Here is a 27,472-nt window from a genome sequence, read left to right on the forward strand (position 1 = left end):
ACGCCATCATATCGCGAATATGCACGAAATAGACGAGTTTTGTGCAGATCACGGAGTTTTGATAGAATGTGATTATAGACGAACTTTTTCCGCAACAAACCTAATCTGCTTAGTTTATACGCCGTAGTATTAAATTTCTCCACGGATGTATTAGTCATACAGGACAGGCCATGGTTCATTTTGGACGAAAAGCTGCCGTTTTTCCCCACACCGGGTGTACAACATTTCGGCTGAAGTGTTTTGTACGCCACAATCTGTGTATTTATTCCGGGAAAGTTTAAGTCGACGGGTAGCGGAATGGCCTTTCGATCGCTTCTGTTGATTGTTTACTGATTCGCACGAACTTTCTTTTCGTTTTTTTTGTGTGTGCGCAGGACAAAACACTACACCGGAAAGGAATTCGCATAGTTTAGTTGATTATTGTTTTCACATCCCCATCCTCCTTCCACAACACCAGGATTGAGATGGTAAGTCTTGCTATGTGCGAGTGTGTTTCTTGTCGAATGTGAATTTAACGCTACTTTTTAATGCTTTTTACTAGGAACCGGAACAGTTGGAGATACTGTGCAAGCAGTTTTACGAATCCCAAGATGGGCGATTACGCGCGGAAGCCGAAAAAGCGCTTTACCTGTTCCAGGAAGACCCGGACGCACTGTCCAAGTGCCAGACACTGCTGGATCGCGCCGATTCGAGCTTTTCGCAGCTGTTCGCGACCACCATCCTCACAAAGCTGGTAACCAAGAACATACAGGTGCTGAGAATGCAGCAACGCGTTGACATACGGAACTACGTGCTCACTTACCTGGCCACCCGTCCGAACCTACAGTCGTTCGTCATCCAGGCGCTAGTGTCGCTGTTGGTGAAGATAACAAAGCTATGCTGGCTCGATATGTACGAGCGCGAGTACGTGTTCCAAAACATCCTGCAAGACGTGAAGGAGTTTTTGGGCGGCTCGGTCGAACATTGCATGATTGGCGTGCAGATACTCTCCCAGCTGACGGTCGAAATGAACCAGCAATCCGAAACGGCCTGCAATCTCACCTTCCATAAACATCGTCGCATTGCGAGCCTCTACCGGGACTCAAAACTGTACGACATCTTCATCCTAGCCTGTTCGCTGCTCAGCCAGGCGAAGGATAATGTTTGCAAAAATCTGAACTATCTCGATGAGGCCCAGCAGGGTTTGTTTACGCACCTGCTCGAGCTGGCACGCAACTGCTTGAGCTTTGATTTTGTCGGAGCCACGGCCGACGAGTCGTCGGATGATATTTCAACCGTGCAGATACCGACCAACTGGCGTCCCGCCTTTCTGGACTCCGAGTCGGACTCGCTGAAGCTCTTTTTCGATCTTTACCACGTGCTACCGACGCGCCTGTCCAGCCTGGCCCTTTCCTGTCTGGTGCAGATCACCTCCATCCGTCGGTCGATCTTCAGCAATCCGGAGCGCATAAAGTTTCTCACCAAACTGGTGAAGGGCGCCACCGATATTCTGAAGACATCGCACGGGCTGAGCGACCCGGAGAACTATCACGAGTTTTGTCGCCTGCTGGCCCGCCTCAAATCCAACTATCAGCTCAGCGAGCTGGTAATGGTCGAAAACTATCCGGAAGCGATACAACTGATCGCAAAGTTTACCGTACAATCGCTGCAAATGTGGCAATCGGCACCGAACAGTATTCACTATCTGCTGTCGCTATGGCAACGGCTGATTGCGTCGCTGCCGTATGTGAAATCACCCGAACCGCACTTCCTAGAGACGTACACGCCGGAGGTGACGAAGGCATTTGTCACCTCGAAGCTGGATGCTGTGCCGGTGATCATTCGGGAGGGCCTCGAAGACCCGGTGGATGACGCGGGCATGGTGCAGCAACAGCTCGAGCAATTTTCAACGATCGGTCGCTGCGAGTACGATAAGACCTGCGCGCTGCTGGTGCAGTTGTTCGATCAGACAGCAAACCGATACCAGGAGGTGTTGTCCAGTCCGTCGAACGCAAACCACATCGATTTGCAGATTTGCGAAGGGCAGCTGACGTGGCTGGTGTACATCATCGGTGCGTCGATCGGGGGTCGCATAGCGACACCGTCTTTCGATGAACACGACGTTCTCGAGGGGGACATGATTATCCGCGTACTGCAGCTGATGACGCTGACCGACTCGCGATTGCCGCAGTGTGGCTGCGAGAAACTGGAACTAGCCTTTATGTACTTCCTGGCGCACGTACGCAAGATCTACATCACCGAGCACATGCAGAAGCTGAAAATGTTCCCGCGCCTTTCGGAGTTGCTTGGCGTCAGTGATGACGACACGACCATGCTGACGGTAACTAGCCGAAAGATGTAAGTAGACGGGCATTGCCGTAAGCTCCACCACCAGCTAAGATCCATAGCCGACTAAGATTCGATCTTTATTGTTTTTTTTTACAGCATTACTAACCTCAAATATTTAGGCAATTCCGAGCAAGTGCTACGCAAAACTCTCACCCTGCTCAGTGATCTTACCCTAATTTGTTCCTCTGTTCGCAAGTTGATCAAACTGGACGAGATACAGTTCATGTTGAACAATCGGACGGTACGTGTTAGACGTTTTCCAATTCAATTTCCAAGATTTCTCTAACTTCAAAACTGCACCAATTTTCATAGCGTGAGCATTTCTCGTTCCTTGGTTCCGGCACTGTCGCCGCCACGCGATGTCGTAGCATGTTCTACACCTGCCTTGGCCGGTTGCTGATGGTGGATCTCGGGGAGGATGTGGAGCGGTTCAACACCTTCATGATGCCACTCACGAACACAATCGAAAACATCATCATGATGAACTTCCCGAGTGAGGAGGCAAAGAAGGAGCTGATCGGATTGTCGCGCGATTTGCGTGGGTTAGCGTTGGCATTTAATGCGAAGATGCCGTACATGATGCTGTTTGACTGGATGTAAGTATCGCGATAAGATGGAAGACACATGTTATTTTTTTATCGTTCAGCACTGAAAAATTTTCGGCTCGTTCTTTCTCCAGCTATCCGGACTATTCGCCAATATTGATCCGTGCTGTGCAGATGTGGGCCCACGATCCGACCGTGACGACGCCCGTATTGAAGCTCTTCACCGAACTAGTCTACAACCGGTCACAGCGATTACAGTTCGATGTGTCTAGTCCAAACGGCATCTTGCTGTTCAGGGAAACGTCCAAGTTGATCTGCTGTTACGGTAATTACGGTTGTTCTCTTCATACCATCTTTTCCTCCAATTCAAATGTCATTCTGTTTGCTGTATTCTAGGTGAAAGCATGTTGTCGTTGAATGTTCCCAAGGAACAAATGTACCCAATGAAGCTGAAGGGCATTTCTGTGTGTTTTCAAATGCTGAAGCAAATCCTTAGCGGCTACTATGTCAACTTTGGCGTGTTTAAGCTGTACGGTGACAATGCACTGGACAACGTGCTGAACATGACCGCAAAGTTGATCCTCACCATCCCACACGAGGACATTCTGGTAAGTGTGGCTAAGGAAATGAATGACTCTTGTGGCACGGCAGTTCATTTGTCTTGTTTTTTTCGCACTCGCAGGTTTACCCGAAGCTGTCGCTGTCGTACTACACGCTGATTCAGTGCTTAGCCCAGGATCACATCTCATACCTTTCCACGCTAGAGCCTCCCCTGTTTTTGTACATTCTGGAAAGCATATCCCAAGGATTGAATGCTTTAGGTGAGTCGCTAGTTTCATCTTGGTTGAAAATGTGATCTATTTGTGCCAACCATCGCTAATCCTACAATTGTTTACTTTTGCTTATAGAGCCTGTAGTTTGTTCCGGTTGTTGCCAAACGTTAGACCATATTGTGACGTACATCTTTAAACAACTGCAACTGAATGGTGGGTATCTGAAAAAAATGGTTGTTATTTTATCAATTTCATGTACGACGCCTGATTTTGACGTTCGATTTAAAAAAAGCGCAAAAAAAGTTTTTCATTAGGCAGGTTCCACCGAGATTTGAACTCGGATCGTTGGATTCAGAGTCCAAAGTGCTAACCATTACACCATGGAACCTTGTTGAGGAGGGACAATTTTATTCGGTATAAGAAACTAGATTATAACATGTCGAGCTCACTTCATGCAATTATAGAAAAAAAAATACACTTATCGTGCAAAAATTCAAGAGGTTATTCTAAGCGATTTATGTAAAAATTTACATTTAGCCATGTGTTAAGTTAGAGTTATTCTAATACTTATGAAATTTAACTCATTTTTAGTGTCCACATTCCCGAACAAAAAGCTCCGGCAGGCGGTACCCCCGGAGAACAACATGTTCCTCAAGGTGATGGAACTGCATCCAGAAATTTTGCAGGGACTGCTATCCACCATGATGAACATTGTCATGTTCGAAGACTGCAAACACCAGTGGTCTATGTCCCGGCCTTTGCTTGTGTTAATTCTGCTCTACGAGGACTACTTCCGGTAAGACTATACATGTCATTAGTATGTCAATTTTATTTCTTTTATTTTTTAACGGAATTTTTCCTTTTTCTTGTGTTTCTGCAGTCGTATCCGGGAAACGGTCATACAATCTCAGCCTGTAGCCAAACAACAAACCATGGCACGCCTGTTTGACATTTTGATGGACGGAATCGAGCGCAATCTGCTCATTCGGAATCGCGACAAGTATGCTCTTGCCTTCCCGCAGTAAAGAATAGTGAAAGAATTAGCCGTTTCCTCCCTTTCTCTCTTCTAGATTCACCCAAAACTTATCGCAATTTCGTCGTGATATCAACGAATGTCTCAAGATCAGCCCGCAGGCAAATGCGGCGGCAAATGAAATGGTAGTTTCTCGACCGAATATACATTTCCCCTATCCTCTCATAGAAAATGTGTGATAAACCTTACTAATGTTTTCTTTTCTTTATTTTCTTTATCTTGTCCTTTCCAACGCGCCACGATATCGCTATAACTGGTAACTACTACTGTGGTATGGTTACTATACCATGCGGTGTTGCTGTTTTTCTGCTTTCTCCGTCTACTTTTAGGATGATTAAAACAAGGAAATGCAGGCCGGTGCTGTTGCTGAACATACCTACGCCGGCACGACTGAAGCAGAAATGAACGTAGGAAGCTTTGTGGTCCTGTTCGATGTTTAAACGAGAGATAGTGGCACGCTTAAGGAATATAACAAACTCCAGACCTCCTGGCGGTGGTCATGTTACGATGCAGAGATGTTCTCATAATTTTCCATTTGCATTGAGTTTTGGCTGAAGTTCGCGAGCAGTAGTGGACACAGGATAATAGTACGTAGGCAACCAGAGAGACAAGCCGCACTTGATAAGGTATGCCGTCGATGCGTTTATAACAATAATCGTTGTGTTAGAAAGTGTGCTACATTGTTTAAGCGTTCGTTTTTAAGAATACAGCCGCGATAGTTTTACGACAACCTCTGATTGTCCATGAGAAACCGCGAGTGGCAAGTACGAGACGAGAAGTATAAATTTGTTTCCCTCACTCCCCCTCCGCTTCATATTTTAAGCGCTTGAAAAATACGTATGATGAATTTATATTTTTGCTGATTTTTTTTTATCTTACCTTAAATTATCGATAGAAAAAAAGTTGACAAAAAGGGATAAGGAAAAGCAATTTTATCCGGCAAATTTGTTTCGAAGATTAATGACCGCAATCCACCATCCTATTGACCATTTATTTTCAAATCAGACCTGCAAACTCCCAAATGGTGCGGCCTAAGTTGGTAGATCTTACGAAAACGATAGGAGATTCCCTACGTCAAGTGTAATTGACGTTGTACAAGTGAATTAATTACAACCAAATATTTTTCATTATCTTAGCAAGGTGTGCACGTCGTCTGGGATATTCTTTGCATGGGATATACATTTGCATGCCACATATAAATTGCAAAATCGGACTCGCTTCGGTTTTTAATTGGGATTAAATATTGATTACATGGAAGATACCTGCTAAACAATTTGCTTACACAAAACATTAAATGTCGACATTTTCATTAGCACAGAACAATTGAATTAATAATAAGATAGTAACCAGGCGAATGAAGTGGTTCAATTTTCAAGACTATATGCGTACAGTAGTTCGAATTTTATAAAACAATGTTTTATGCACACTTTCTTTTATTTGTATAACTATTTTGAAATTTAAATGCTTTGTGTTCCGCTCGTCCACGGTAACTGACTGTCGATGTCTCTCGCTGCCGTGGACCTTCATTTTTATTTGTTAGGACATACCACACGGGTACGGGGGAGGAGGGGACAAATGTAACTTGCGAATAAGAGGAGCAAACTATAGTGAGTTTTGCGATACATGGAAGTATCAGGATTCCACTTCCTTAGTGTTTTTTGGTGGCGGACTCCCAACGTACAGGGAAGAAAAACGAAACAAATATAGGCACAGCGACAGTCATGCAAATGTTGTAATAATCGATCAACGTAGCCAACGTATGCTTCTACCGTACGCCGTTCTTTGCATGATATTTGCATGTAGGCCAGTAACAGTTGGGTGGGGAAAGAAAACATGAACCTACTGGATAAGAGACAGCGATCAATTTTGTATAGGAATTGTGTAAACCCGGTAAGAAGAAATTTGAAAAAATCTGAATGAATTAGCTATTAAACTGTTATAAAATACCGCGGGGCGACAAACACAAATTCCACCTACATACATACACACACAAACACACACACACAAAATACCCACAAAAGATACACCACATGAACGTAAGGAAAAGAAGTATCGGATATTAGATTTTATAAACAAAACGCATAAAAACGAACACCTAAACCTTGCGTATTGGAGCGTTAATTTATTTATTCGTGGATTGAGTAGGCATTGGGAAATGGTGGGTGCATCCGATTCGGTCATTGCGAGAGTTGTGTGGCAGTCTTTTCTTTGTCCTCGGTAAGGGCTCGAGCGTCGTGCAGGAAGACGGGCACCTCGAGTCCCTGCATCTTGGCAGCCCGCGTAAAACCTTCGTTCGAGGTGACCGTGACGGCGCGGTGGTAAAGCCCGAAGGCAAACACCTGCAAGCTGCGGGGTCGTATTTTTCCGCCCAACTTCAATGACTGCAGCTCCTTCGGCGCCTGCTCGAGTGGCACATCGGGCAGGACCTGAATCCGACTGAAGAGTGCTTTCGCGCGCTCCTTTTCCCGCTCTCCGCCTAGTATCGTGAGGATATCGTGGAACGAATCGTATGCCGTTTGGCAGCAGATGAGCCGTCTGCCTTCGAACAGCTGGTCGAGTACGGGCTTCACCGGTTTGTCCCGTTCCCAGCGGGCCTGTTCCGAAAGGAGCGGCTGCTTGAACTCCCAAGCGGCCGACCCGTTCGTCATGGCACTGCAGTAGGCGATGAGCGTCGTGACGTCGACGTTAAGCAGCCGAATCTCGTCTTTTGGGTGATGGGCATCAACGGTCGACGAAGGCTCCTTGGAGCATTCGCTTACATCATCCTCCTCTTCGGCCAGCACCACTCGGATGCCGATACGTTGCAGTTCCACAATCAACTCATCGTCCAGTTTGCTCAGAAAACGGAAGATTACCGTTGGCGGCCGGAACATGTACGGGAAGTTGCTGGCCGCCTGGATGTACTCCTGCGCCTGCTCCAGGATGGATTTCGAACCGTAGCTCGTGCGGCCGTACACAGCATCGCTAAGTGATTTTGGGTTTCGTGCGATCACCTTGATCCAGGTGGCACCTCCATCGCAGACAATGTCCACCCGAAGCGGACAGGCACGGTCTTCCACCGGAAGCGGATAGTCCACATGCTTCACCTGCGCACTCATCAGCAAACAATCCACTAGGCAGCCAAAGTGTGTTAGATTACTGCAGAGGATGTGATTGATTGTAACCGTCCTGTTGGTCTTCACTCGGTTAAGGAACTTTAGCTCTTGGCTGATTTTTTTCTGGATTTTCTTCACTCCCTCAATCGTGTCGCGTTTGGACAGATCCTTGAGCAGTTTTTCGCCAAGATCAATCTTCTCTTGCGCAAGTTGCGTCAGCTCTTCAACTGTGTATTCATAGCCTTGCATCATTGGGCACCGCAGAGACGATCTTCTCTGTTGTAAGGCCGTACGTACAATTAACCTCCACGTTTTACTTCAGTTTCATTCACAAATAAATAAATTAAAGGGCACAGGATTCACTTCTTCTTCTTCTTTCGCTATGCGAGTCGGGGTATATCCTCCTACGCTAAGTCGAACGTTTGTTCCCTTACTCGTAATCAGAGGCGTACCGACTCTGTCCGAACTCCTATGAAGGGGCTCGTCCTTTAGGACCGGCTAATAATAGCCATATGTCCACCCGCCGGCCACGGGAGGGATAATTCCTTCCGTTGTCAGGACACAAGAACTCGTGGTCCGCTTGATTGACTCAAACAGAACGAGATGTGCGGCAGCTAGGATTTTTCTGACCTGAGCTCCAGCTCGGCGTGACCACGCGGTCGTGCCGTAACCTTACTTTTCCGCTAACCCTTTCAGGAACTGCACTGCTAACCTCCGCTCTGATTCACTGCCGAACTGAAACTGCACAGGATTCACACAATACGCGATGATGATGGAGGCTCTCGACTTGCTTTGTTTTGTTTACGATTACCTCAGAACTGTCATATTTGACAATGCAAGTTTTTTACCGATGCTTTGTTGCGATCAGCTGTTGAGTGTGTTACTAACATAAACATTTCTACGCTGTTGTATGGCATACATAGAATTCATTCAAGAAAAAATGGCTTTTCTTTCCATCGTTTGTTGTTTATCAAAATGAAAAAAAAAAACAAAGTTCTCGCCCCCGGGTGGGCTCGAACCACCAACCTTTCGGTTAACAGCCGAACGCGCTAACCATTTGCGCCACGGAGGCACGCTTTTGAGTGGGGTTTCTATGTTCCATTTAAATTAAAACCTTCAACATACAGAGTTCCACATGCCTCTCACAATTTCATTCCAGTAATTTGTTTCTTCTATCAGATGATGCCAGCCCACAACACAAAATGTTACGATATACGCCAGGTTCCTCGATCCTTTGTAGAAGTAAATATTAATATTTACTATATGAGAGATTTGGCAAGTGTTTAAAAAATCTCACATGTTTGCATCACAGTTATTTGTGCGGATTCATTTTTGGTCGTTTAATTTCCATTGTACGGCATTTCGCTAAAAAAAATAGTACAGGTCTGAAACTTTCACAACTTCATTGTTACTATTTACTTATACTACTAAAAATATTAGTTCCAACTGACGCTACTAGAGGCGCCACAGTAGCGCCCTTTCATTGGTTCAATTTAGTTATGGTCATGCTTTACGTATCGGAATAACGGATCCAGACCCAGGCTACGAATGAAGGACAATTATTGGAAGCTTGGGACGTGGAACTGCAGATCTCTCATCTTCGACGGAGCTGATCGTCTTCTATATGACGCCATAAATCCTCTCGGTTTTTCTATTGTTGCGCTGCAGGAACTTTGCTGGAGAGGAAGTAGAGTGTGGAAGCCTCGACAATGTGCGGCCACCATTTACCAAAGTGGTGGCAGTACCAACGAGCTCGGTACTGGCTTTATAGTGATGGGTAAAATGCAGGAGCGCATTATTGAATCGAGACCCATTAATGAGCGTATGAGTGTTCTGCGAGTTAAAGGGAGATTCCGCAACTACCCAGTGCGCAAGAATCAGTCGGGAGCTTTAATATTTGTATGTATTGTCCTATCTGTACACGGGCGAGCAGCTCACTCTGCTCCCCTTTCATTCCTCTCCAACACCCCTCTCCCACAAAGTTGATGAGGCGAGATTCTCACTTGGCTCATTCTGCGTCGTTCTCTGTTCGAAGCGTCGAACGGCGCAATTAAAAATAAGCTTTACTACTTTTGTCTCGTTTTTATTTTTTTCCCTCGCTTTCACACCTGCGGCAGGGTACCCCCTGCGTTTTACGATGTGTAAATATGTATAGGTTTAGCTTCAACCATTCGGTCGCACCAGCAGACGCACACCAGCAGACGCGTACCGCGCTTCTGGATTTCTCTTCATTCTTTCATTCGTTTCCAGTGCGTTCACATGCGTGCGATATGATTTTGATATACTCTTCAGTCTATCGCTGCTAGCCGACGCGGTAGCATGCCATAGATGGCAGCGGAATTTCGTTCCTGGACACGCTTTATTAAATGTCCGTATCGACCATGAAAACACGCTGCGGTCTCAACCGTAACCGTAACTTGCCACGCGATATATGCCTCTTCTTTATGTGTAATTCTTACCTTTCGGGTTGCCACCTCCGCAATACCAGTACAGAACATTTCAACTAGAACAAAATTACATATGATCTTCGCTCAGGGTAAAACTGTTTCCTAAACGTTTCATTATGTTTCTTGCAGTCATGGGCAAAGGTTTAGTTAATTTTTTGAATACAAGAAAAAAATTACCGTTTTATTAATTTTATTTTTATGGGGTGAAGGAAGCCTCGGAGACAAAAGTAGTGCAAGTAAAAAAGTTGTAATTTATTGTTAACCAAAACTTTGTCGAAGACCGCAATTAGCTATCTTCAACCGTTTGCCCGTTAGAGCCGAAAAACTGATTCCCTTTGGGTCACGAACAAATCGATTACATCAGCATGTCGTCAGATGATGCACATTCGATTTCTGAAACAAAAAAAAATTACTGAAAAATTCTATATTTGGACTTGGAATTTTTTTTTCGTGATGCCTGAGCGCATCAAAACCTATTTTATATTGGACGCAAGAACGGTGATTGTTGGAGCCAGCGATGGCCTAACGTGTTTAGTTTGCTATTTTCAGAAGGAAGGAACGGAATCGACACGCGACAACATCGCATCGCATAGAAGACCCCCGCCGCATGCATGCATGGAAGAACGTGTGCGCAAATCGGACGGAGCACGCACAGCCGACTGAGACTGCATCGTACCAGCGCTGTGGACATACTGCCGAACAGACACGCGCGATAGATTCAGAAAGTCAAGCTGGCTAAGGAAAGAAAGAAAGAAGAGATGAGACAGAGAAGAGGCGCGAACGGTGACCGAGCCACGGGTGCACGAACACCAACGCAGAAGTCAATGTGAAGCAATCGCGGGGCGTGGCTTGTCAAAGCTTACGCTCCGAGCTTTTTTCCAAAGCTTTGCCAATTCCTACAGGGCATGAAGGAATAACCAAAATAGGGCCAGCTAAAAGGCCACTTTTTCACTATGGTGAGAAAGCTTTGACCAGTGAGATTTTGTGGCACTGGGTATGCGCTCATCAACTTACACTGCCCTCATGAAGGAAGGCCCGATGATGAGAAAGATGCTTTTTATGCGCTAATGGAGCAGGCGTACGGCAGCTGCTCGAGGCGTGACATCAAGCTCGTCATTGAGGAAATTGGACTCACAGCCTGCATGCTTGCTCTAATAACAATGGTCATCGCTGCATTAACTTTACAGCCTCCCGCGGAATGGTTGTCCGCAGCACCTTATTTCCTCGCACGGATAACCACAAGGCTACTTGGAGATCAGCGGACCTACGTACCTACAACCAAATCGACCACGTGCTAATTGACGGCCGCTTTTTCTCGGACGTCACAAACATTCGCAGCTATCGGCAGCCAAATGTGAGTTCTGACTCGGTGTCTGCATGCGATCAAAGCTAGCAATGGTCTACAAAACCCGGGTCGCTAGAGCGCACCGCTTCAACATTGACCTGTTAAAGGATAATGAAGAGGCTGTGCGCTACGGTCAGACTCTAGAGGCAGCACTTCCATCAGCGGATGAGGCCTCTACTGCACCAATGGAAGAGGTATGGACTAAAATTCGCGTTGCAGTGGAAAGTTCAGCTTCCACCAGTCTGGGTGCTAGAATGAGGTCACGAACATCAGACTGGTTTGATGCGGAGTGTCAGCTGCTCGCTGACCAGAAGAACTTTGCCTGAGGTAGAATGCTCCAAGCTAGAAAGAGAGCCAGGAATAGGCTTGTTTCGATCTGCAGGAGGAAAGAAGAGCGCAGGAGCATCGAAGTTCTGAGGACCTTGACCAGCTCCAACGGTCTGGTGACACCCGAAAGCTCTATGAGCTTGTTAACCGGAAACGTAGGTCTAGTGAGCCTGCCATAGACATGTGCCGGGATAGGGATGGTGGATTGCTCACCAGTGCTGGCGTGGTGGTTGAAAGGTGGAGGCAGCACTTCGAGGAGCACCTAAATGGGATTACCATGAATAGGAGCATGGATGCGTAAGTACCACTTGGGGCACCTGGGCACGATGATGATTACCCGGTTCCATCCCTCTACGAAGTGCAAGTGATGCGGAAACTTAAGAGCAACCGAGCTGCGGGTGATGATCAGCTCTCTGGCGAGCTCTTCCAGCACAGAGGGGAGAGCCTAGCTCGAGTGCTTCACTTGGTGATCGGCAAAGTTTGGGAGATGGAAGAACTACCCCAGGACTGGATGACCGGTGTCGTAGTATCGGTCTTCAAAAAAGGGGACAGGTTGGACTGCGAGAACTACCGTGGCATTACCATACCAAATGCCGCCTATAAAATTTTCTCTCAACTTCTGCTTCCCCTGGCCGAAAACTTTGTTGGGGAGTATCAAGCCGGCTTCATGGAACCGACCAGCTGTTCACGCTCCGGCAGATCTTACAAAAATGCCGTGAGTACAACTGCAGACCACATCACGTCTTCATTGACTTTAAGGCGGCCTATGACAGCATTGAACGGCAACAGCTGTGGATGCTGATGAAGGAGTTTCAGTTTCCGAACAAGCTGATCAGGCTGTGTAGGGCGACTATGGGCAATGTGATGTGTTCCGTAAGGGTCGGTGGTGTCGCGTCCGCTCAGTTTGCTTCCCAGAGAGGACTGAGGTAAGGGGATAGCCTTTCATGTATCCTGTTCAACGTGGCATTAGAAGGTGTGATAAGACGAGTAGGCATCGACACGCGAGGTATCATCATCTGGCGCTCAATTCAACTCCTGGGCTACGCGGACGACATTGACATTGTTGTGATTAACAAGAGGACGGCTGCGGAAACGTATGCTGGACTTAAGTCAGAAGCTCAGCGAGTTGGACTCCAGATCAACACGTCAAAGACAAAATACATGCAAGGAATAGCCCCGGTGGCAAAATCAGCATGCTTTCTCATTCTGTTCAATTGACAATTGATACCGCCAGAATGAGAAAGCATGCTGATTTTGCCACCGGGGAGGGTCTAGGGATAACACCCCAGATACCTTTCCCGGTATCACCTTGGATAACGACACTCTGGAGGAGGTGGGTTCCTTCGTATACCTTGGATCCCAAGTCACATGTGACTCGGACATATCCTTGGAAATTCGGAGGCGCATCCTCGCTGGTGCTACGTTCGATCTTCGGAGGAGTACGCGACGCAGACGGGGCTTGGAGAAGACGATGGTACGATGAGCTGTACGAGCTGCTAGGTGATCCCCCGATTGATGTCCTGGTGAAAATCGGGAGATTGACATGGCTGGGACGTATACCGAGGAAGCCTGCCAGCTATTCGGCCAGGGAGGTCATCGAAAAGGACCCAACAGGCACGCGGAGGAGAGGGCCGCAGCGAGTACGATGGCTTGACCAGGTCGAGGCAGACTTACGGAGGATCGGTGTTTCGAGTTGGAGATGTGCAGCACAGGACCGGGCGTTATGGAGCAACATTCTGTTCACGGCACGAGTCGATCGACGGCTCTAGTCCGTTATATATATGGTACAGCTAGTGATTCAGCTGAACAATGTTTATGATTATATTTATTATCATTTAATTACATAACCAAAAGGCTCACGTAACTTACAGCGTTTTACACCTCACCTAGCAATCGGGGCAGTGTATGTAGAACATCAAGAATGATAGCCTACTGCAGAGTATTTGATGTAGAATAGCAAAACCCACAAGTGGCAACACAAACCAGTAAGTAGAATATCCATCACTTTCTAGGATCTACCAGAATGAAAGTTGTCGCGTGGATGTTCGAAGTAGGCCCGACCAGTCGATGGGTGCAGGTAAAAGTAGGGGAAAATCGCTTTCCGGTCGAAAACATACTTTTGCGAGGATTTTGTGATTCGCGCTCGTTTTCTGATGCGAAAAAGCGATTTCCCCTACTTTTACCTGCACCCCTCGACTGGTCGTGCCTACTTCGAACATCCACGCGACAACTTTCATTCTGGTAGATCCTAGAAAGTGATGGATATTCTACTTACTGGTTTGTGTTGCCACTTGTGGGTTTTGCTATTCTACATCAAATACTCTGCAGTAGGCTATCATTCTTGATGTTCTACATACACTGCCCCGATTGCTAGGTGAGATGTAAAACGCTGTAAAAAGTTTGCAACTTGGTTTGACCCTGTTGACAGTACTATTCGTTATTCGGTATTCAGATTCGATATACAATTTAATTGATTTAATTTAATTTTATTGTAATTCGATATAAATAACAGGGGCCCATGTTGATACAAGAATTTGAATTAAAATCTAGTAATGGTAGATGTTTTGTTTGTGATTACCTTTTTTTGTTTTGAAATGCGCCAGGAACCATGTATGTTTCTTAAACCATGTTAAAAGATAGATTTCTAGTCTGGTGTAACCCTGGTACACGATTTATAATTCCCATGACTGGAGCTGTGCAATTGTATTCTTTTAACCGTCCAAAAACAAATTTTCTAAGCCAGCAGGTTTCGTCAGGAGAGCTAGTTTAGCTGGTTGCTATAGTGATCCTTCAATCCTTTCCCCAAGATGCTTATTGCAAGGTAATGCAATGGAATGATCGTTCGAGATGTTCCCATACAAAGGTACGGTTTTGCATCACTTTATCCAAGTAGAGGCTTCACAGCGAAAATCTCACATTTACGATTATTAAATATATAATAATATAAAAATTCGAATATCATATTCATGTTAACTCATCTCCATCATCTAAAGCACTAGTATGGGCACACAACTGTCAACGCGCGTCGGTGGTGTAATGGTCAGCATAGTTGCCTTCCAAGCAGTTGATCCGGGTTCGATTCCCGGCCGACGCACTGAACTTTTTTGCTACGCTGTTCAAGCAGCTCACACTTGAGAAACTGTTTCATTGAATTGATTTTAATTATGCATTTTTTTTTTATTTTTAACATGCAACACAATAGTAGATAAAACAGTCATGTTCTGAATAGGCTAAATTTATACAATTATGACTGTGAATTACAACTATTGAAAAATTCTTCCTATCGTATTAATAAAAAATGCGCGATCTGCAGTTCGGATCGGATATAAACCATCATACCAGTGTGTTAAGTATGCTCTTACATGGATCCCATTGAAACTATTTTTCTTGCATAAATGACTAATCCAATCATTGTTTATATCAAGCTCCGTCCATTGGTTTATTATTAATGAATAAAAAAAAGCTTGTCTCTTCTTTTCCCTTTCGTTATCTCTTGTAACAAAATACTTATGAACAAATTAATATATATATATACGCTTAACATTTTAATTGAAATTAAATTACAATTCCATTCCATCGTTATCAGATTACGCTTAAATTAAATTGGCTGTTAGAACAAAAAACCAAAGTCCTTTTGCCTAACAACTAAATTAGAGAAAAAAAATGGTCCACTATTTTTAATTGCTCCCGTGCGAAAAGGAACGTCGTGTCGTTATACGGCCATAAATGAACACTGTTTAAAACACAAAAGCGTGACCCAGGGATACTTTCTACTGATCGCCGTCGTCCTGACCCTGTTTGCGGGAAGGCGTTCCTAAAAAAGAATGGTCGGATTTGATTGAGAACTAGTCAACAACAAATCGTCCTAGTGAATGCTTCACACACACATACCGTCGGCCGGGACGTTATTCTCCGATTCTTTGCGTGCATAGCTCTCGTGCGGTTCAGCCGATACAACCAGCTCTTTGGTGCTGCCTTGAGAAACGGACTCCAATTCGTCGTTTGACTCGTCTTCATTATTCGCGTCGATTGGAGTTGTTGGATGATTGATCTCCTCGTCCTGCTGTTGCTCGGTAGCAATGGTAAGCGTTTCTCCCCGACCGCTGGTCATCAACGGCTTTTCCTGTGTTGTTTCTTCCCCGGTGCCTTCCACTTTCACTTCATCCTGTGCGTTGTCAATTGCTGTCACAGGCGAATTGTTGTCTGACGCGCGGTGGTGGTGCTGATCATCTCCCCCGTTGTCGTCGTTCGAGGTATCGACGATTTCTTCCTGTTCCACATCAAGCCATTCCGTGGTGGAGGGGTCGTTTTCCTCCACGGATGCTTCTTTATCATCACCGCCGTGACTTACATCAGCAGGGGCATCGGCGTTCTGCTCGATTCGTTCTGCCACTACCGGTACCGTCGGAGGCGGCGGTGGAGGGGTGGGCATTACCAATCGAATCCGTTTTGGTTCGGGCATGAGACTCTCACTATTATCGTCGCGTAGTCCTTTGTCGTTTGCTAGCAAATAGTCCGTCGGATCGTCGATCTCTCTTTTCTCGAGCTTTTTACAATCATTACTCTCTAGTTGTACTGCAAGTTCCTGGGATGGTGTACTGGGAAGTTCCTGTATTTTTCTTTCCGAGGACGCCGACGTGGTTGCAGCAGGCAGCGCCATTAATGCGGAGTCGCTGACTTTAGCAATAATTTCCTCGCAGACGTGCTTTCCAGAAACCGTTGCGAACAGTCTCCCGGTGGGTGAAAGGAGCATTCTATAGTCGCACGCTTTATTTGGGCACGAGTAGATCCGACCACCGTCTTTTTCCATCTTGTAAAAATTGTACACAAGCCCTTTATGCTTGAAGTACTTTTTGCCTACGCTATCCGGCACTTTCTGCTTCAGATCGAACTTCTGCTGCTGCTCCAATTCTCTCTGTTCCTTTTTCTGCAACTCGCCAGGCGATGATCTAGCTTCACGTTTGAGGGTGCCGCTGTTTCTAATGTCGCTCGGGGCGACGACCGGGAGAATCGAAACCTTGAGCCCCGGTTGTACTGGTATGGTAGGATCCGTTTTTCCCGGCGATTGATCGGGATGTGCGTGCGGTTCGTTATTGTACGGTACGATCGTTCCCCCCGTCATCCGGAGCAAACCGGCACGACACTTGCAGTCGTTCGTGCGCGCACTGCACCGCCAGTGCTGCACGCCGTCACTGCGCGTTTGGAAAAAGTAGTACCGATTGCCACCGTACCAGAACGACCGTCGGCAGTAGGTGCGCTCAAACTCTTCCACCGTAATCGACGGCAGGCATGACACCGGTGCAATGGATCCTACAATGCGTTGTGAAATACGGGCGGGAGGAGGCGGAATAGGTGGTGGTATCAGTGGTTTCGTCGTCGCCGGCGCAGCAATGCTTCCGTTCAATATCCTTAGCCGCAACGGATCAGGCGGTGTTTCACTCGTGCCGGACGCATTGGTCTGGGGCGTCTTCGCTACGACGGTGGTGGTTCCCTTGAATATTCGCAACCGCAGGGAACCGGGCGCCTCGGGTGGTAGTGTAGTTCCGTTCAGTATTTTTATCTGCGAAGTGCCAGGTGATGTCTCGTTTCGTTTACTGGTGCCGCTTGGGTGGCTGTGTGGTGTGGTGGTAGTTTGCACTTTCCCATCCGTCTGCCGGACCACCAACGCAGGGCAGGAAGGATCTTCTGCACAAGCGAACACAATGGAGTCATTGGTGAGCCGGTTTTTAAACACAAACCGGTTCCCATCGACCTTCAGCGAGGAGGACGTTTGAGGTTGATCATCCACCGCCCGATACCGCGGATGCTGATGAATGCCGGTGCTAGTGACGCACCCATTCGGAAGCATTATGAGCGGTATAAAGCACCTTTTGCGGATCGTTCTTTTGTCCACCTTCTCGTTCGACACCGTTGACTGGCAGTACCACCGGGACGAGCCATCCTCGCGACATCTGGTCAAATTGTTGCCGTAGTAGCGGTAGCCACGGAATGCGAGCGCCTGCGCGCCCGTGCTCGTCGTAAGCAGTTCATAGTCTTTCGATCCGTGACCAATATCTTCCATGCCGAGACTCTCCAAATCGGCGGCCGGATGGCGCTTGTGCTCCGAGTACAGTACCCGCACCATACCGGACGGCAGTAGCTCTAGTGCGGCGAGACAATCTGGATGTGAGCAGTGGTATCGATTGCATTCTTCGCCGTCCCAGTTTTTCTTCTTTCCCGCGAAGAAGTACACCGAGTCACGATAGTGCAACAACATTTTTCCGTCCTTGCGCGCCCTTACGAACCGGTAGTCATTGGTTTCCAGCCCCGTTTCGTCGAGCTTGGATTTTGGCTCGATCTTTGGCGCTAACACCTCCAATGGGGTCTTCCCTTCTTGCAGGGGTTTCTGGTGGTTATCAACACCAACTTCCGACACCTGAATCTTGTGGTTATGCGCTACGCCCAAGCGGAGATGAAACAGCTCCGTTTTCGGGTCAAAGTACCCGGCGGCCCAGCACTTGAGTTTTTGCATCCGACACCGGTACACCTGCAAACCGCACGCGAGCTTGTTGTGGAGCCAAAACTGATAACCTCGATGCCACAGTGACGCTCCCCGGGTTGTACGCTCAAAACGATAATCTCGCAAACCGGGACCCGCATCTTCGATCAAATTGACGTTCCGTTTCGTCTTCACCGGTGTCTTAGCCGGTGACTTAGCTGGTGACTTGACTGGTGACTTGACTGGTGACTTAACTGGTGACAGCTGCTTCTTCTGTGGCGTCGATACTAACTCATCTTGTGCCGGAGTGACTGATGGGGGATCCGGGGGGTGACTATGTGCAGTTCCTGAATGCGGATAGATCCGGTTTTGAGCGTCCAACATCTTGATGGTCACACTGCACTGGTCGGGATTGCTACGGACGCATTTAAAGAAGGTAATACCATTACGATTCTGATAGTTCCAGCAGTACCGATAGCCCCGATGGTGCAGCGTTTTGCCGGTACGCCCTCCGAACAGAAAATCAACATTTCCGTCCTCATCAGGGATTCCTCCGGCACCCGTTGTGATAGCAGTGGGGCGATACGGAACAATCGCGGTACTCGTGGAACTCGTTGTAGCAGCACCCACCTTGGGAATGGATGTTGTTGCCGTACCGCGACTATATGCGATCGGTTTGTGCGTGTGCACCATTCCGTTGTTGTGTTCCACGATTTTACCATTGTTGCGACAAAATAGGGCCGCACGGCAGGCTTTTGAAGCGAACATCGTACATCGCCAACACTCACGGCCACCCGGTTTGACCGTCCGTAACGTGTACAGGTGGCCAGCGTACTTGATCGTCTTGGTAGGTTGGTATTGATGCTTGCGTTTGATCGACAGCAGTGGCACTGCTGACTGTTTAGGGAAACACTGCTGAACCAGTTCGTCAAAACTGGAAAAGTTTTCCCCGTCGGTCACTCGGATCGGTTCGGCCCAATCCATCGACTGTCCATTTTCCCGATGGTTGTGTTTTAGAGTTGTAAGGTCCTCCTGAAACACGCCTCCCGTTTTGCTGATGCGGAACTTTGCCGCGCAGTGCTTGTTCGAACGACACTTCCACAGCGTCGTACCATCGACAGCTCGGGATCGCAGCGAATACCGGAAATTGTCGTGTATAAGCGTTAGCTGGCCGCGCTGTGTTTTGTACAGCTGAAACGTACCATCATGCCCGGGGAATGAGTTACGTCGCGCAGGAAAACTGGTCGTGGCGAGGGAGGCAACAGCAGCCTCTCCATCGGCTCCATGATTATGAGGTGTTTCGTAAAGTACCTTTGAGTTGCCATCTTTCGGTGGCAGCTTGACCTTAACTATTGCCGGACAGTGCTTCGCATCGACGCACTCAAACTGAGCGATACCGTCGGGACGTACTATCGTTTTCTTAAAGGTATGCTGTTTGTACGACAATTCGTTGTCCCTAACGGCGGCCTTTGGAGATGCATTTACTTTCGACGGTGAAGAGGATGGGTCAACTTCGGGATACCGTACGGCGGGTGGTAACACAGACAGCGGAGGATGATTGTGTTCATAATCGCGAAAAGGCTGGCAACTTCCATCCGCCATGACAATGGCACTAGCCGGACACGTTCCTCCAGACATTAGACACTTCCACATCACCGAACCATCGGTGCGTGTATTTGTTCTACTATATCGGCACTGCTGGAAGATCAAACACTCACGGTTGCTACGATTGATGGCATAGTAATAACCGTGCGGGTTTTGCCTTTGGTCAGATATGTTCCGGTTGGAATCGTTGGTGACACATAGTTTTTCGTCAGTTATTTCGGGCGTCGACATACTACTACCATCATCCTGGTCATCCTCCATTTTGTTATTATTTTCAGATATATTGTCCATGTTGGGCTTCTCCTCCTCATCAATTTCGGGGATGTTTTCATCTTCTTCTAGCCTGCTATGATTATGCTTGGTGTTAAGCAATACCAGTCGTCCATCAGCCAGCGTCCTAACGTTTGCTCTGCAGGTTTTTCTGTTCCTCATGCACATCCACTGAATGGACCCATCGGTGCGCTGGTTGTGTTTACAGTACCGATAGCCCCGAAACAGCAAACTTCGTTTCAAGTGGCGATTTTGCACGTAACGGTAGCCGGCTTCAGCCCGTGATAGGACTGTTTTGTGCTCGGCAATCCCGGATTGGGCATCCTGTGAAACATCCAGCGTCAAGTTGAGCAGCGAGCGCATATTGGCTTCGGGATCGTCCAGCTCCTTCAAGAATCCACCACTTTGTATCGTGGTTTGCTGCTCCGCTGTCACAGCTTTCGAAGCAACTTTGTCACTGCTAGTGCTGTGAGGCGCTGCCTCAATGCTCACATCTACCTCACTACCATCGATCGCTTGATCCGACGCATGCGGACCCCGCGCAGGATGGTTGTGATCGACATCGTCCTCGAATTTTTCGATCGTTTCATTCGGGTACATCACTATCGCCGCACGGCACCCAAATTGGGAACGAGAACAACGCCACAGAGATGACATGTCAGAACGCGCGCCTTTCTTGTTGTACCGATAGCCTGCGTGGATGAGCGTCGTACCGTTTTTCTTGTTGCGTACGTAATACCACTCGCTGCTTACGAATGTTTCATTGTTGATGTGATATTGTGAACGAGCGAACGGTTGTTTCAATGGCACACCATGCTGCTGCTGCTGTTGCTGCTGCTGCTGCTGCTGCTGCTGCTGCTGCTGCTGCTGCTGCTGCTGCTGTTGCTGCTGCTGCTGCTGTTGCTGATGCTCATGAAGATGCACCCGATGTTCTTGCTGTTGCTGATTTTGTGGCTCGTCTATGTGGGAAGGCCCATGATTATGACGCACGTTGTTTAACCACTTGATGGTTCCGTCACGATACTGATACACTCCAGCATTACAGGTTTTACGATTCATCTTGCAGAGCCACTTGACGGTTCCGTCTTGCAGCACGCGAGCTTTACAATATCGGTAACCATTGTAAACCAGCGCCTGGAATCCTTTCTTGTTCTTCACAATGCGAAAGTTCAACGCCTTTTTCCTCTTTAGTGGAATGCTTTTCGATATGGGTTTAACGAGCGTACTAACTGGCGGGGCACAATTTTGTGCTTTGTAGGGCGATCGAGCAGCTTCTTCCGGTAGAGCTTCCTCTAGATCTTCCTCTCTGACCGATTCGATGCTATTGGCTGGCCTAATACCATTTTCACTCTCCCATCGATTACGTGCGACGTCCTCTGGTGTTACTGGTGGCTCAGTCTTTTCGTGTGTATGTCCATCCATAGTCGTAACATACACCTTCCCATCCGCTTCAAGGGATACTTTCATCTTGCATGGAGCATGGTTGCAGCGCCACAACGTCGTGCCATCGGCTCGAGCGTAAAGCTTAGAGTAGCGGCACCCACCAAAGATGAGTATGTTGTGGCCTTTTATCGACGGTGCAAACTTATAGGCAAAGGTTCCCATCGTGCTGATCAAACGATTCGATCGCACTCGTTCCTGATGGTCGTGTACTCCGTGCACATCGACCTGGCCGTCTGGATACTGATAGGCAGTCGCAGTACATTTGTCGTAATTTTTTCGGCAGCGCCATAGTGTTGTCCCATCCTGGCGTGTACCTTCGCGCACAAACAAATGACCATCGGCGGCCAATCTCATACGATTGTTTGCATTTTTAACCATCTTGTAATCCATTCCACAGTGCAGGATGGGCTTCTTCTCATCATTCTGCTCCTTCATAGTGTGCTCTTGTGTGTTATCGGTTGGAAGACTTCCAGGCATTACCCGCTGACTTATGGAGTTATCTTTGAAAGGTGATTTGAATTCTTCGTTGCTCTGGGACATCCGCTCCGACTCTAACTTGGACATCTTAGCGGTCATAAGTGAAGGATCTTCGATAACTGGTATTAAGCCAGACCGGTTCCCATCACAAGCATCACCATCGTAGTTGTCGTCATCGGCATCTTCCATATTTGTCCAAGAGAAATCATCGTCAATATCCTCGGGTTCCTGCTTTATAGGGAGTTGTGCCTCGACATCATTATCCTGCAAAAACATGTACAACTGTTAGTATTGCAATTTCAGTTATGCTTATCGTACTGTCTATTTTCTTACATCTTCATCGCTTCGGTTTTCGTATTTTGTGGTATTTCTCAAACCGTTACCGTCATACGATTCGTCCGGTGGCATGAGCTCGAGCAAATTATGGTCTTCTTGCTCAGAACGGTCTATATGCATTGCGGAGTGCTAAAAGGTAATTTAAAATCAATATGATCCATTAGGTTGGGGTGCATTTGTTGAACGATTTGATAAAACACAATCAATAGACTCCTTTTTTTATGATAGTAGACCATTATTCAGTATCCTTTTCCAAGGATCTTGAATATCTGCTACTACTCTTTGGCTCTGTATCTTATGTGATAGAAAAATAATCTGTTCATCTATTCATTGAAAACACGGGACATAAACGGAAGAGGCGAAGTGCCTAGTTTTTAGTATTTTCCGACAAAAAAAATTGAGTCAAAGTGAGAATTAACAAGACACTGATTTTAAATTACAATAATTGGTTTGACTCAAGATTACATATCCAATGCTTCTGTTATTTTTATTGCAAACTATGCCAGCAATAAAGCAATAGGTTTCATCAGCTGAAAAACAGATATCCTGAACAGACCTGGACCCATATGCTCAAGTTTTTTAATATGAATCATTCTTAACATTATCGATACGCAGATGATTTAGAGATTTTTATTTCATCCTGTTTGTAGAATAATCATTTGTACTTGGTTGCGTACGTGTGTGATTTTTAAATAATGATCTTTGAGGACAAGTCTTACAAAAAACAATCAAGAATGTTAGAAATATTATGCAAAGCTTCCGTGTCTACGCTTGCTTCAATAAACCGGTTTTATTAGTTACAATACTGATTTTAGAGATTAGATTAGATTTTGATTTTTTATTTTTTTAGAGAAATCCAAGCTTAAATGTGATGCCCCGGAATACAGTGCCACGTAAATTTTCATCTCTTTAAATCATCTGAGCTTTAGTTCTCTTATACACGAATTGGAGATTGTGTCCCTTCCGTACCAAAAATAAGTAAAGAAAAACCCCTTCTCTTTCACGCTACAATATATTTTAGTATTGCTCTCATGCTCATTCCACCGTGGTGAAGTGAGTCAGTGTCGTGGTGATGTCTTCGTGCACTGTAAAGCAGCGAAAAATGGCGAAGAAGACGCACACATCGTACTGACTCAGACTGTTCTGAAGAGGAACAAAATCTGACTCTACGAAAGATCTAGAGCTCGTTAGGTTGCTCCGCAATTCTGGACCCAAAGATTGGAACTCTATCTCCGCGATGGATAAATCTAGAGTAATGGTAAACATAGTATTCTGCCCACCATGCGTGCCTCTGCTTCAATAACAAGTAGTGGTCAACGTACTACTGACGATTGTATGAATATACAATCAAAGAAACTAAGCGATGGCGTATCGACAGAAAAAGTATTATCGCTGCCACCTCCCTTTGACGTAGTAACAAAACTAATATCGGAACATGCGCACGGTTGGCAGCAGATGAAGGGCTTTAACTTCCACAATTCTGTATAGTCAAACTAAAAGTCCTACTTGATGGCAAAACTATTATACCACAAACTGTGGTCTTACTTACCGCATGCAGGCCAACAGAATCGGCTGCTCGATTTGACCCGCTAGGAACAGCAGTCGTTGACGAATCCAGGGATGTGTGTGAAGGTTGTGCATCCAATGGCACTAGTTCTGAGGGTCGAAAATATTCTTTCTCTGGTTCTTCCACTTCTCTTTTGATTGATACCGCAGGAAGCAATGTCGATCCAGTTGCACCAGTTCGGCCGAGCCGGCGCCTCCATTTCCGCTGCAACACGTCATTGGTGCGGCACTGCTCCCGGTATTGGAAAAAATCTTCAACTTTTCCCACACAGGCAAAACAAATCAGAGCATCGGAATCCTCGCTTTGCGATATCTGTGAAAGTACAAGTCGCAATGCAATACCGTACACCGGATAGGATAGGAATATGATAGACGAGAAAGAATCAGTATTTATAGCAGCAGCATACTTTGTAAGTACTCGCCAAAGTACTTCACTGTAAAGAATGATTATGATATCTGCTGTGGGTATTCTGGAATTAACCTTGCAATGAAAGCAAAGTAGCACCTGAATAGTTGTACATGGAAGATGTCATGTCTAGGTGAAATGGAAACCAGGGAAACCTGAATTGAACGTACCTGAACCGTCGTGCAGTCGAATATCTTACGAAGAAGAACCTCCTCTCGATATCCACCGGGGAATAGCTCCCGTAGACGGCAATCATCACTGCAGCACAACCGGCAGCAGCCATCGCCTTCAGTGAGGCCGAAGGCGTTTACGCTATAATCTTGGTATGATGATTCTGTAGATTCGAAGGTATCATCTGGACGTCTAAGTATGCTACGCCGAACAGTATGATCCATCTTGATGTTAGCCAAAGAAATTCTTTAGCTTGCACGCCACTTCGCTCCACTGTTTTGTTTTGTCGTAAAACGGAATAGTAAAAAGATACACACAATCCGAGATACACGAGATTATGAATGACACTATCACTGAACCAGAATGAACCTAACGATCATAGCAGAATGTGGAATATAACATAGTCAAAAAACATCTGCCGAGGTCACAAGTTTATTCCACACTGGTACGCACTCTCGTCGAAACTCTGTGAATTACTTCCAAACGTCAAACGACTCAAGTCCATCGTCACTAACACACAAACACGCTCTTTACAAACGACGTGTTTTGGTTATTGGTGTTGGATGCACGTTCGCCGGAGCGTTCAGGAGTCCTTTTTCGCGGGAAACATTCCTTTTGCACCAAGCATTGCAAACCTGTAATTCTGATGCGGAATTTACAATGCACCCAAGCCTTTGTCTACACTGCTGAAATCACATAAAGGGAGGAACTATGCACCAATATTGGTCAGTGAAAGCGAAATAACAGTTCGTCCATCGTTTATGCAACTTTTACTTGCGGTTCCGCGACGCGTCTGCACTAAATGGCACTTGGGTTACCCTTTTGGACTAAGGAAAAAACAACCTAAAATTCGAGCTAGGAATTACAAGGATCTTATTTCTAACCTGCAGTATCTCTGGAGCCTTACATTTGAAATCAAATTTCCATTGAAGCAAACTTCCTATTTGATCACCAGCGAACTTCAATGTAACATAAACCTAGGCGAATTACTTGCAGGTTACTTTAGCCACCGTATCAGTACTTTAGAACACAAAGTTCCCGGCTAATCCAAGTTCGATGACTTTCAGCAATTGTTTGTGAATCGGGAGAAGCAGGTAATTTCTTGCATTTTTTTAACATAAACAAAAGACATGTGTCAAACATCGTCTCAATCGAACAGGATCGTTTATAATAGTTCATTGAAAGTTTCCAGAGAAAAAACTCATTTGAAAGAACCGATATAAAATTTGTAGACAATTTTAAGTTTCTTCGATTAAAGAATATATATTATAAGTACGCAAAAAGGCACTATCAGTAATATCTGTAAAACTCGTTTACAAAACCCTGACACTTTGTGTTTCGTATTTTTCTCCAGATTTTAATTTAAATCTAGTTTTTGCTGTTTGCGTTATCGCACCAGGGCTGGTAAACGGTTTGCGTTTAGCAGCCTATCCCACATCTGGGTCCATAACGGAAGAGGCCACATGCGAGGTGGTAGCGCTTGTTGCCACAATCCATTACGACGATCCTTCGCGAAACGTTCCGCTTGAGCCAAACAGCGGTAGTACTGGTACAGATGGACTCCATGGACGTCTTTTCGATTTTTTAATGGTGCTGGTACTGCCACCGTTAGTTTTGCAAAGCCAAGACTCAGTAGTGCTTCACCTACGTTGATATTCTTCTTCGACTCGTTAAGAAATACACGACATTCAGCGTGTGCATGGTTGGACGATGTCAGCATCGGTACGAAACATATATCTTTTCCAGCTACAACCGATTGGAGCCAAGAATACCCGTTGGCATTGATGTCGATGCCATTTACCTTGATCGGAATTGCTTTTTTCGACCAAAAGAAAATGTTTGCTGGTGGTTTATGTCGCACAACAAGCAATGGACCATGTTGAAGGGAAGGTTCGATCTTGGTTACTTTCCCGTATTGTGGTATTTGCTCCCGGATAAAATGCTTCGGTATATCGGATGCTTGTCCAAAACGAGTGAACTGGGGAAAAGAATCCAACAATAAGTATATTTTCACTCATTCCTGTCATCGAAGGAAAGCGATTGTACTTACTGGACGGATTTTCTTATAAGCCGCTATGAATAGTATGCCTGACACAGTGTAGCTTACAATCTGTAACAAAATTCACTTATTCAACAGGTCGCCAAGCTACTGGAATCGAAAAAACTTACTTCCACTCCTTTCGTATCATCATGCATGAAGTCTGTGTACTGCTGGAACCAGCTCGTACCCGGTGCTATATTATTCTCCTCCATTCTATCTTTGCGAACGGTGCAGAAAATGTGAATATACAGACCAAAGTTCAAGGTCAATTGCAAAAGAATTGACGTACTTTTCGGGAGGCACCTAAAATATATCCTGTGATCAGCCCGCGGGTTGCTGCAAACCTAGTGAAAGTTTTTTTTAATGTACAATCAGATCTCGAGATGCTGTCATCGTCAGTTTCATAACAAATATGAGTGGTGTTGGTTGTTTGAATCTGCACCTAGCAAGTACACATAGCGTTCCTTTTTTGGTAGGTACCACACAGTTTATATGAAATATTACAGGGTTTTCCATATGGTTGCTGTGAATAAGCCGAAATCACTATCGTTGCCACATCATTTGTGAGAGAATGTACCTAAAAGGATGCAATGGGTGATACAAATGCTGTTGTGTGAACCATTTGAATTGAATGACTCGTTAAACTAACGATGATGGTTATACAGTTGGTCCCCGCAGTACGCGAATGTTTGGGACCGGACGCAATAGCGTATATCGAATTTTCGCGTATTGCGGATTTCCTCTGCCATTTCGTTTATACCTCATATTGAAGAGTTGACACTGAGA

The 27,472-nt window shown here is 46.1% G+C and overlaps 4 protein-coding genes and 3 non-coding genes across 7 annotated transcripts; 2 read left to right on the plus strand and 5 right to left on the minus strand.

Moving 5' to 3' along the window:
* Window positions 1-383: 383 nt before the first annotated feature.
* Window positions 384-5,127, plus strand: LOC131288719 (ran-binding protein 16). Its single transcript, XM_058317892.1, has 12 exons — window positions 384-467; window positions 542-2,337; window positions 2,425-2,569; window positions 2,641-2,924; window positions 3,008-3,198; window positions 3,270-3,481; window positions 3,556-3,694; window positions 3,782-3,859; window positions 4,238-4,442; window positions 4,527-4,646; window positions 4,717-4,804; window positions 5,009-5,127. Exons 1-12 carry the CDS (start codon window positions 465-467, stop codon window positions 5,015-5,017), a joined length of 3,270 nt encoding a protein of 1,089 aa, XP_058173875.1. The 5' UTR covers window positions 384-464; the 3' UTR covers window positions 5,018-5,127.
* Trnaq-cug (transfer RNA glutamine (anticodon CUG)) lies at window positions 3,963-4,034 on the minus strand. Its single transcript has one exon. It is a non-coding gene; the product is annotated as a tRNA-Gln (tRNA).
* A 1,667-nt stretch (window positions 5,128-6,794) lies between the features above and the next one.
* On the minus strand, window positions 6,795-8,580 carry LOC131286834 (UPF0415 protein C7orf25 homolog). The gene is made up of 2 exons (XM_058315836.1): window positions 8,533-8,580; window positions 6,795-8,139 (listed from the first exon to the last, which is right to left on the minus strand). The coding sequence occupies exon 2, from the start codon at window positions 8,024-8,026 to the stop codon at window positions 6,857-6,859; it is 1,170 nt and encodes a 389-aa protein (XP_058171819.1). The 5' UTR covers window positions 8,027-8,139; window positions 8,533-8,580; the 3' UTR covers window positions 6,795-6,856.
* A 192-nt stretch (window positions 8,581-8,772) lies between these two features.
* Window positions 8,773-8,846, minus strand: Trnan-guu (transfer RNA asparagine (anticodon GUU)). The gene has a single exon. It is a non-coding gene; the product is annotated as a tRNA-Asn (tRNA).
* Window positions 8,847-14,915: 6,069 nt separating this feature from the next.
* On the plus strand, window positions 14,916-14,987 carry Trnag-ucc (transfer RNA glycine (anticodon UCC)). Its single transcript has one exon. It is a non-coding gene; the product is annotated as a tRNA-Gly (tRNA).
* Window positions 14,988-15,663: 676 nt separating this feature from the next.
* Window positions 15,664-25,074, minus strand: LOC131284996 (uncharacterized). Its single transcript, XM_058313857.1, has 7 exons — window positions 24,645-25,074; window positions 24,052-24,381; window positions 22,500-22,631; window positions 21,179-22,430; window positions 20,206-21,049; window positions 15,785-20,133; window positions 15,664-15,707 (listed from the first exon to the last, which is right to left on the minus strand). The coding sequence occupies exons 1-7, from the start codon at window positions 24,867-24,869 to the stop codon at window positions 15,664-15,666; spliced, it is 7,176 nt and encodes a 2,391-aa protein (XP_058169840.1). The 5' UTR covers window positions 24,870-25,074.
* A 734-nt stretch (window positions 25,075-25,808) lies between these two features.
* LOC131287744 (uncharacterized) lies at window positions 25,809-27,007 on the minus strand. The gene is made up of 3 exons (XM_058316827.1): window positions 26,815-27,007; window positions 26,696-26,755; window positions 25,809-26,623 (listed from the first exon to the last, which is right to left on the minus strand). Exons 1-3 carry the CDS (start codon window positions 26,896-26,898, stop codon window positions 26,033-26,035), a joined length of 735 nt encoding a protein of 244 aa, XP_058172810.1. The 5' UTR covers window positions 26,899-27,007; the 3' UTR covers window positions 25,809-26,032.
* Between the last annotated feature and the right edge of the window lie 465 nt (window positions 27,008-27,472).

This window comes from Anopheles ziemanni, chromosome 3 (genome assembly GCF_943734765.1).
Source record: "Anopheles ziemanni chromosome 3, idAnoZiCoDA_A2_x.2, whole genome shotgun sequence".
NCBI classification, from domain to species: domain Eukaryota; kingdom Metazoa; phylum Arthropoda; class Insecta; order Diptera; family Culicidae; genus Anopheles; species Anopheles ziemanni.

Excerpts from the sequence above, each read along its gene's own strand:
- LOC131286834 (XM_058315836.1), bottom strand. The coding sequence starts at position 8,026 with ATGATGCAAGGCTATGAATACACAGTTGAAGAGCTGACGCAACTTGCG.
- LOC131288719 (XM_058317892.1), top strand. Across the intron at positions 2,570-2,640 it reads TCATGTTGAACAATCGGACG|CGTGAGCATTTCTCGTTCCT; the intron begins GTACGTGTTAGA and ends CAATTTTCATAG. Across the intron at positions 2,925-3,007 it reads ATGATGCTGTTTGACTGGAT|CTATCCGGACTATTCGCCAA; the intron begins GTAAGTATCGCG and ends TTCTTTCTCCAG.
- LOC131287744 (XM_058316827.1), bottom strand. The coding sequence starts at position 26,898 with ATGGAGGAGAATAATATAGCACCGGGTACGAGCTGGTTCCAGCAGTAC. Across the intron at positions 26,756-26,814 it reads ATGATACGAAAGGAGTGGAA|ATTGTAAGCTACACTGTGTC; the intron begins GTAAGTTTTTTC and ends ATTTTGTTACAG. Across the intron at positions 26,624-26,695 it reads CTTATAAGAAAATCCGTCCA|TTCACTCGTTTTGGACAAGC; the intron begins GTAAGTACAATC and ends TCTTTTCCCCAG.
- LOC131284996 (XM_058313857.1), bottom strand. The coding sequence starts at position 24,869 with ATGGATCATACTGTTCGGCGTAGCATACTTAGACGTCCAGATGATACC. Across the intron at positions 21,050-21,178 it reads ACAAAATCAGCAACAGCAAG|TGAAACAACCGTTCGCTCGT; the intron begins AACATCGGGTGC and ends ATGGTGTGCCAT. Across the intron at positions 20,134-20,205 it reads CAGGATGATGGTAGTAGTAT|GCAAAACCCGCACGGTTATT; the intron begins GTCGACGCCCGA and ends ATCTGACCAAAG.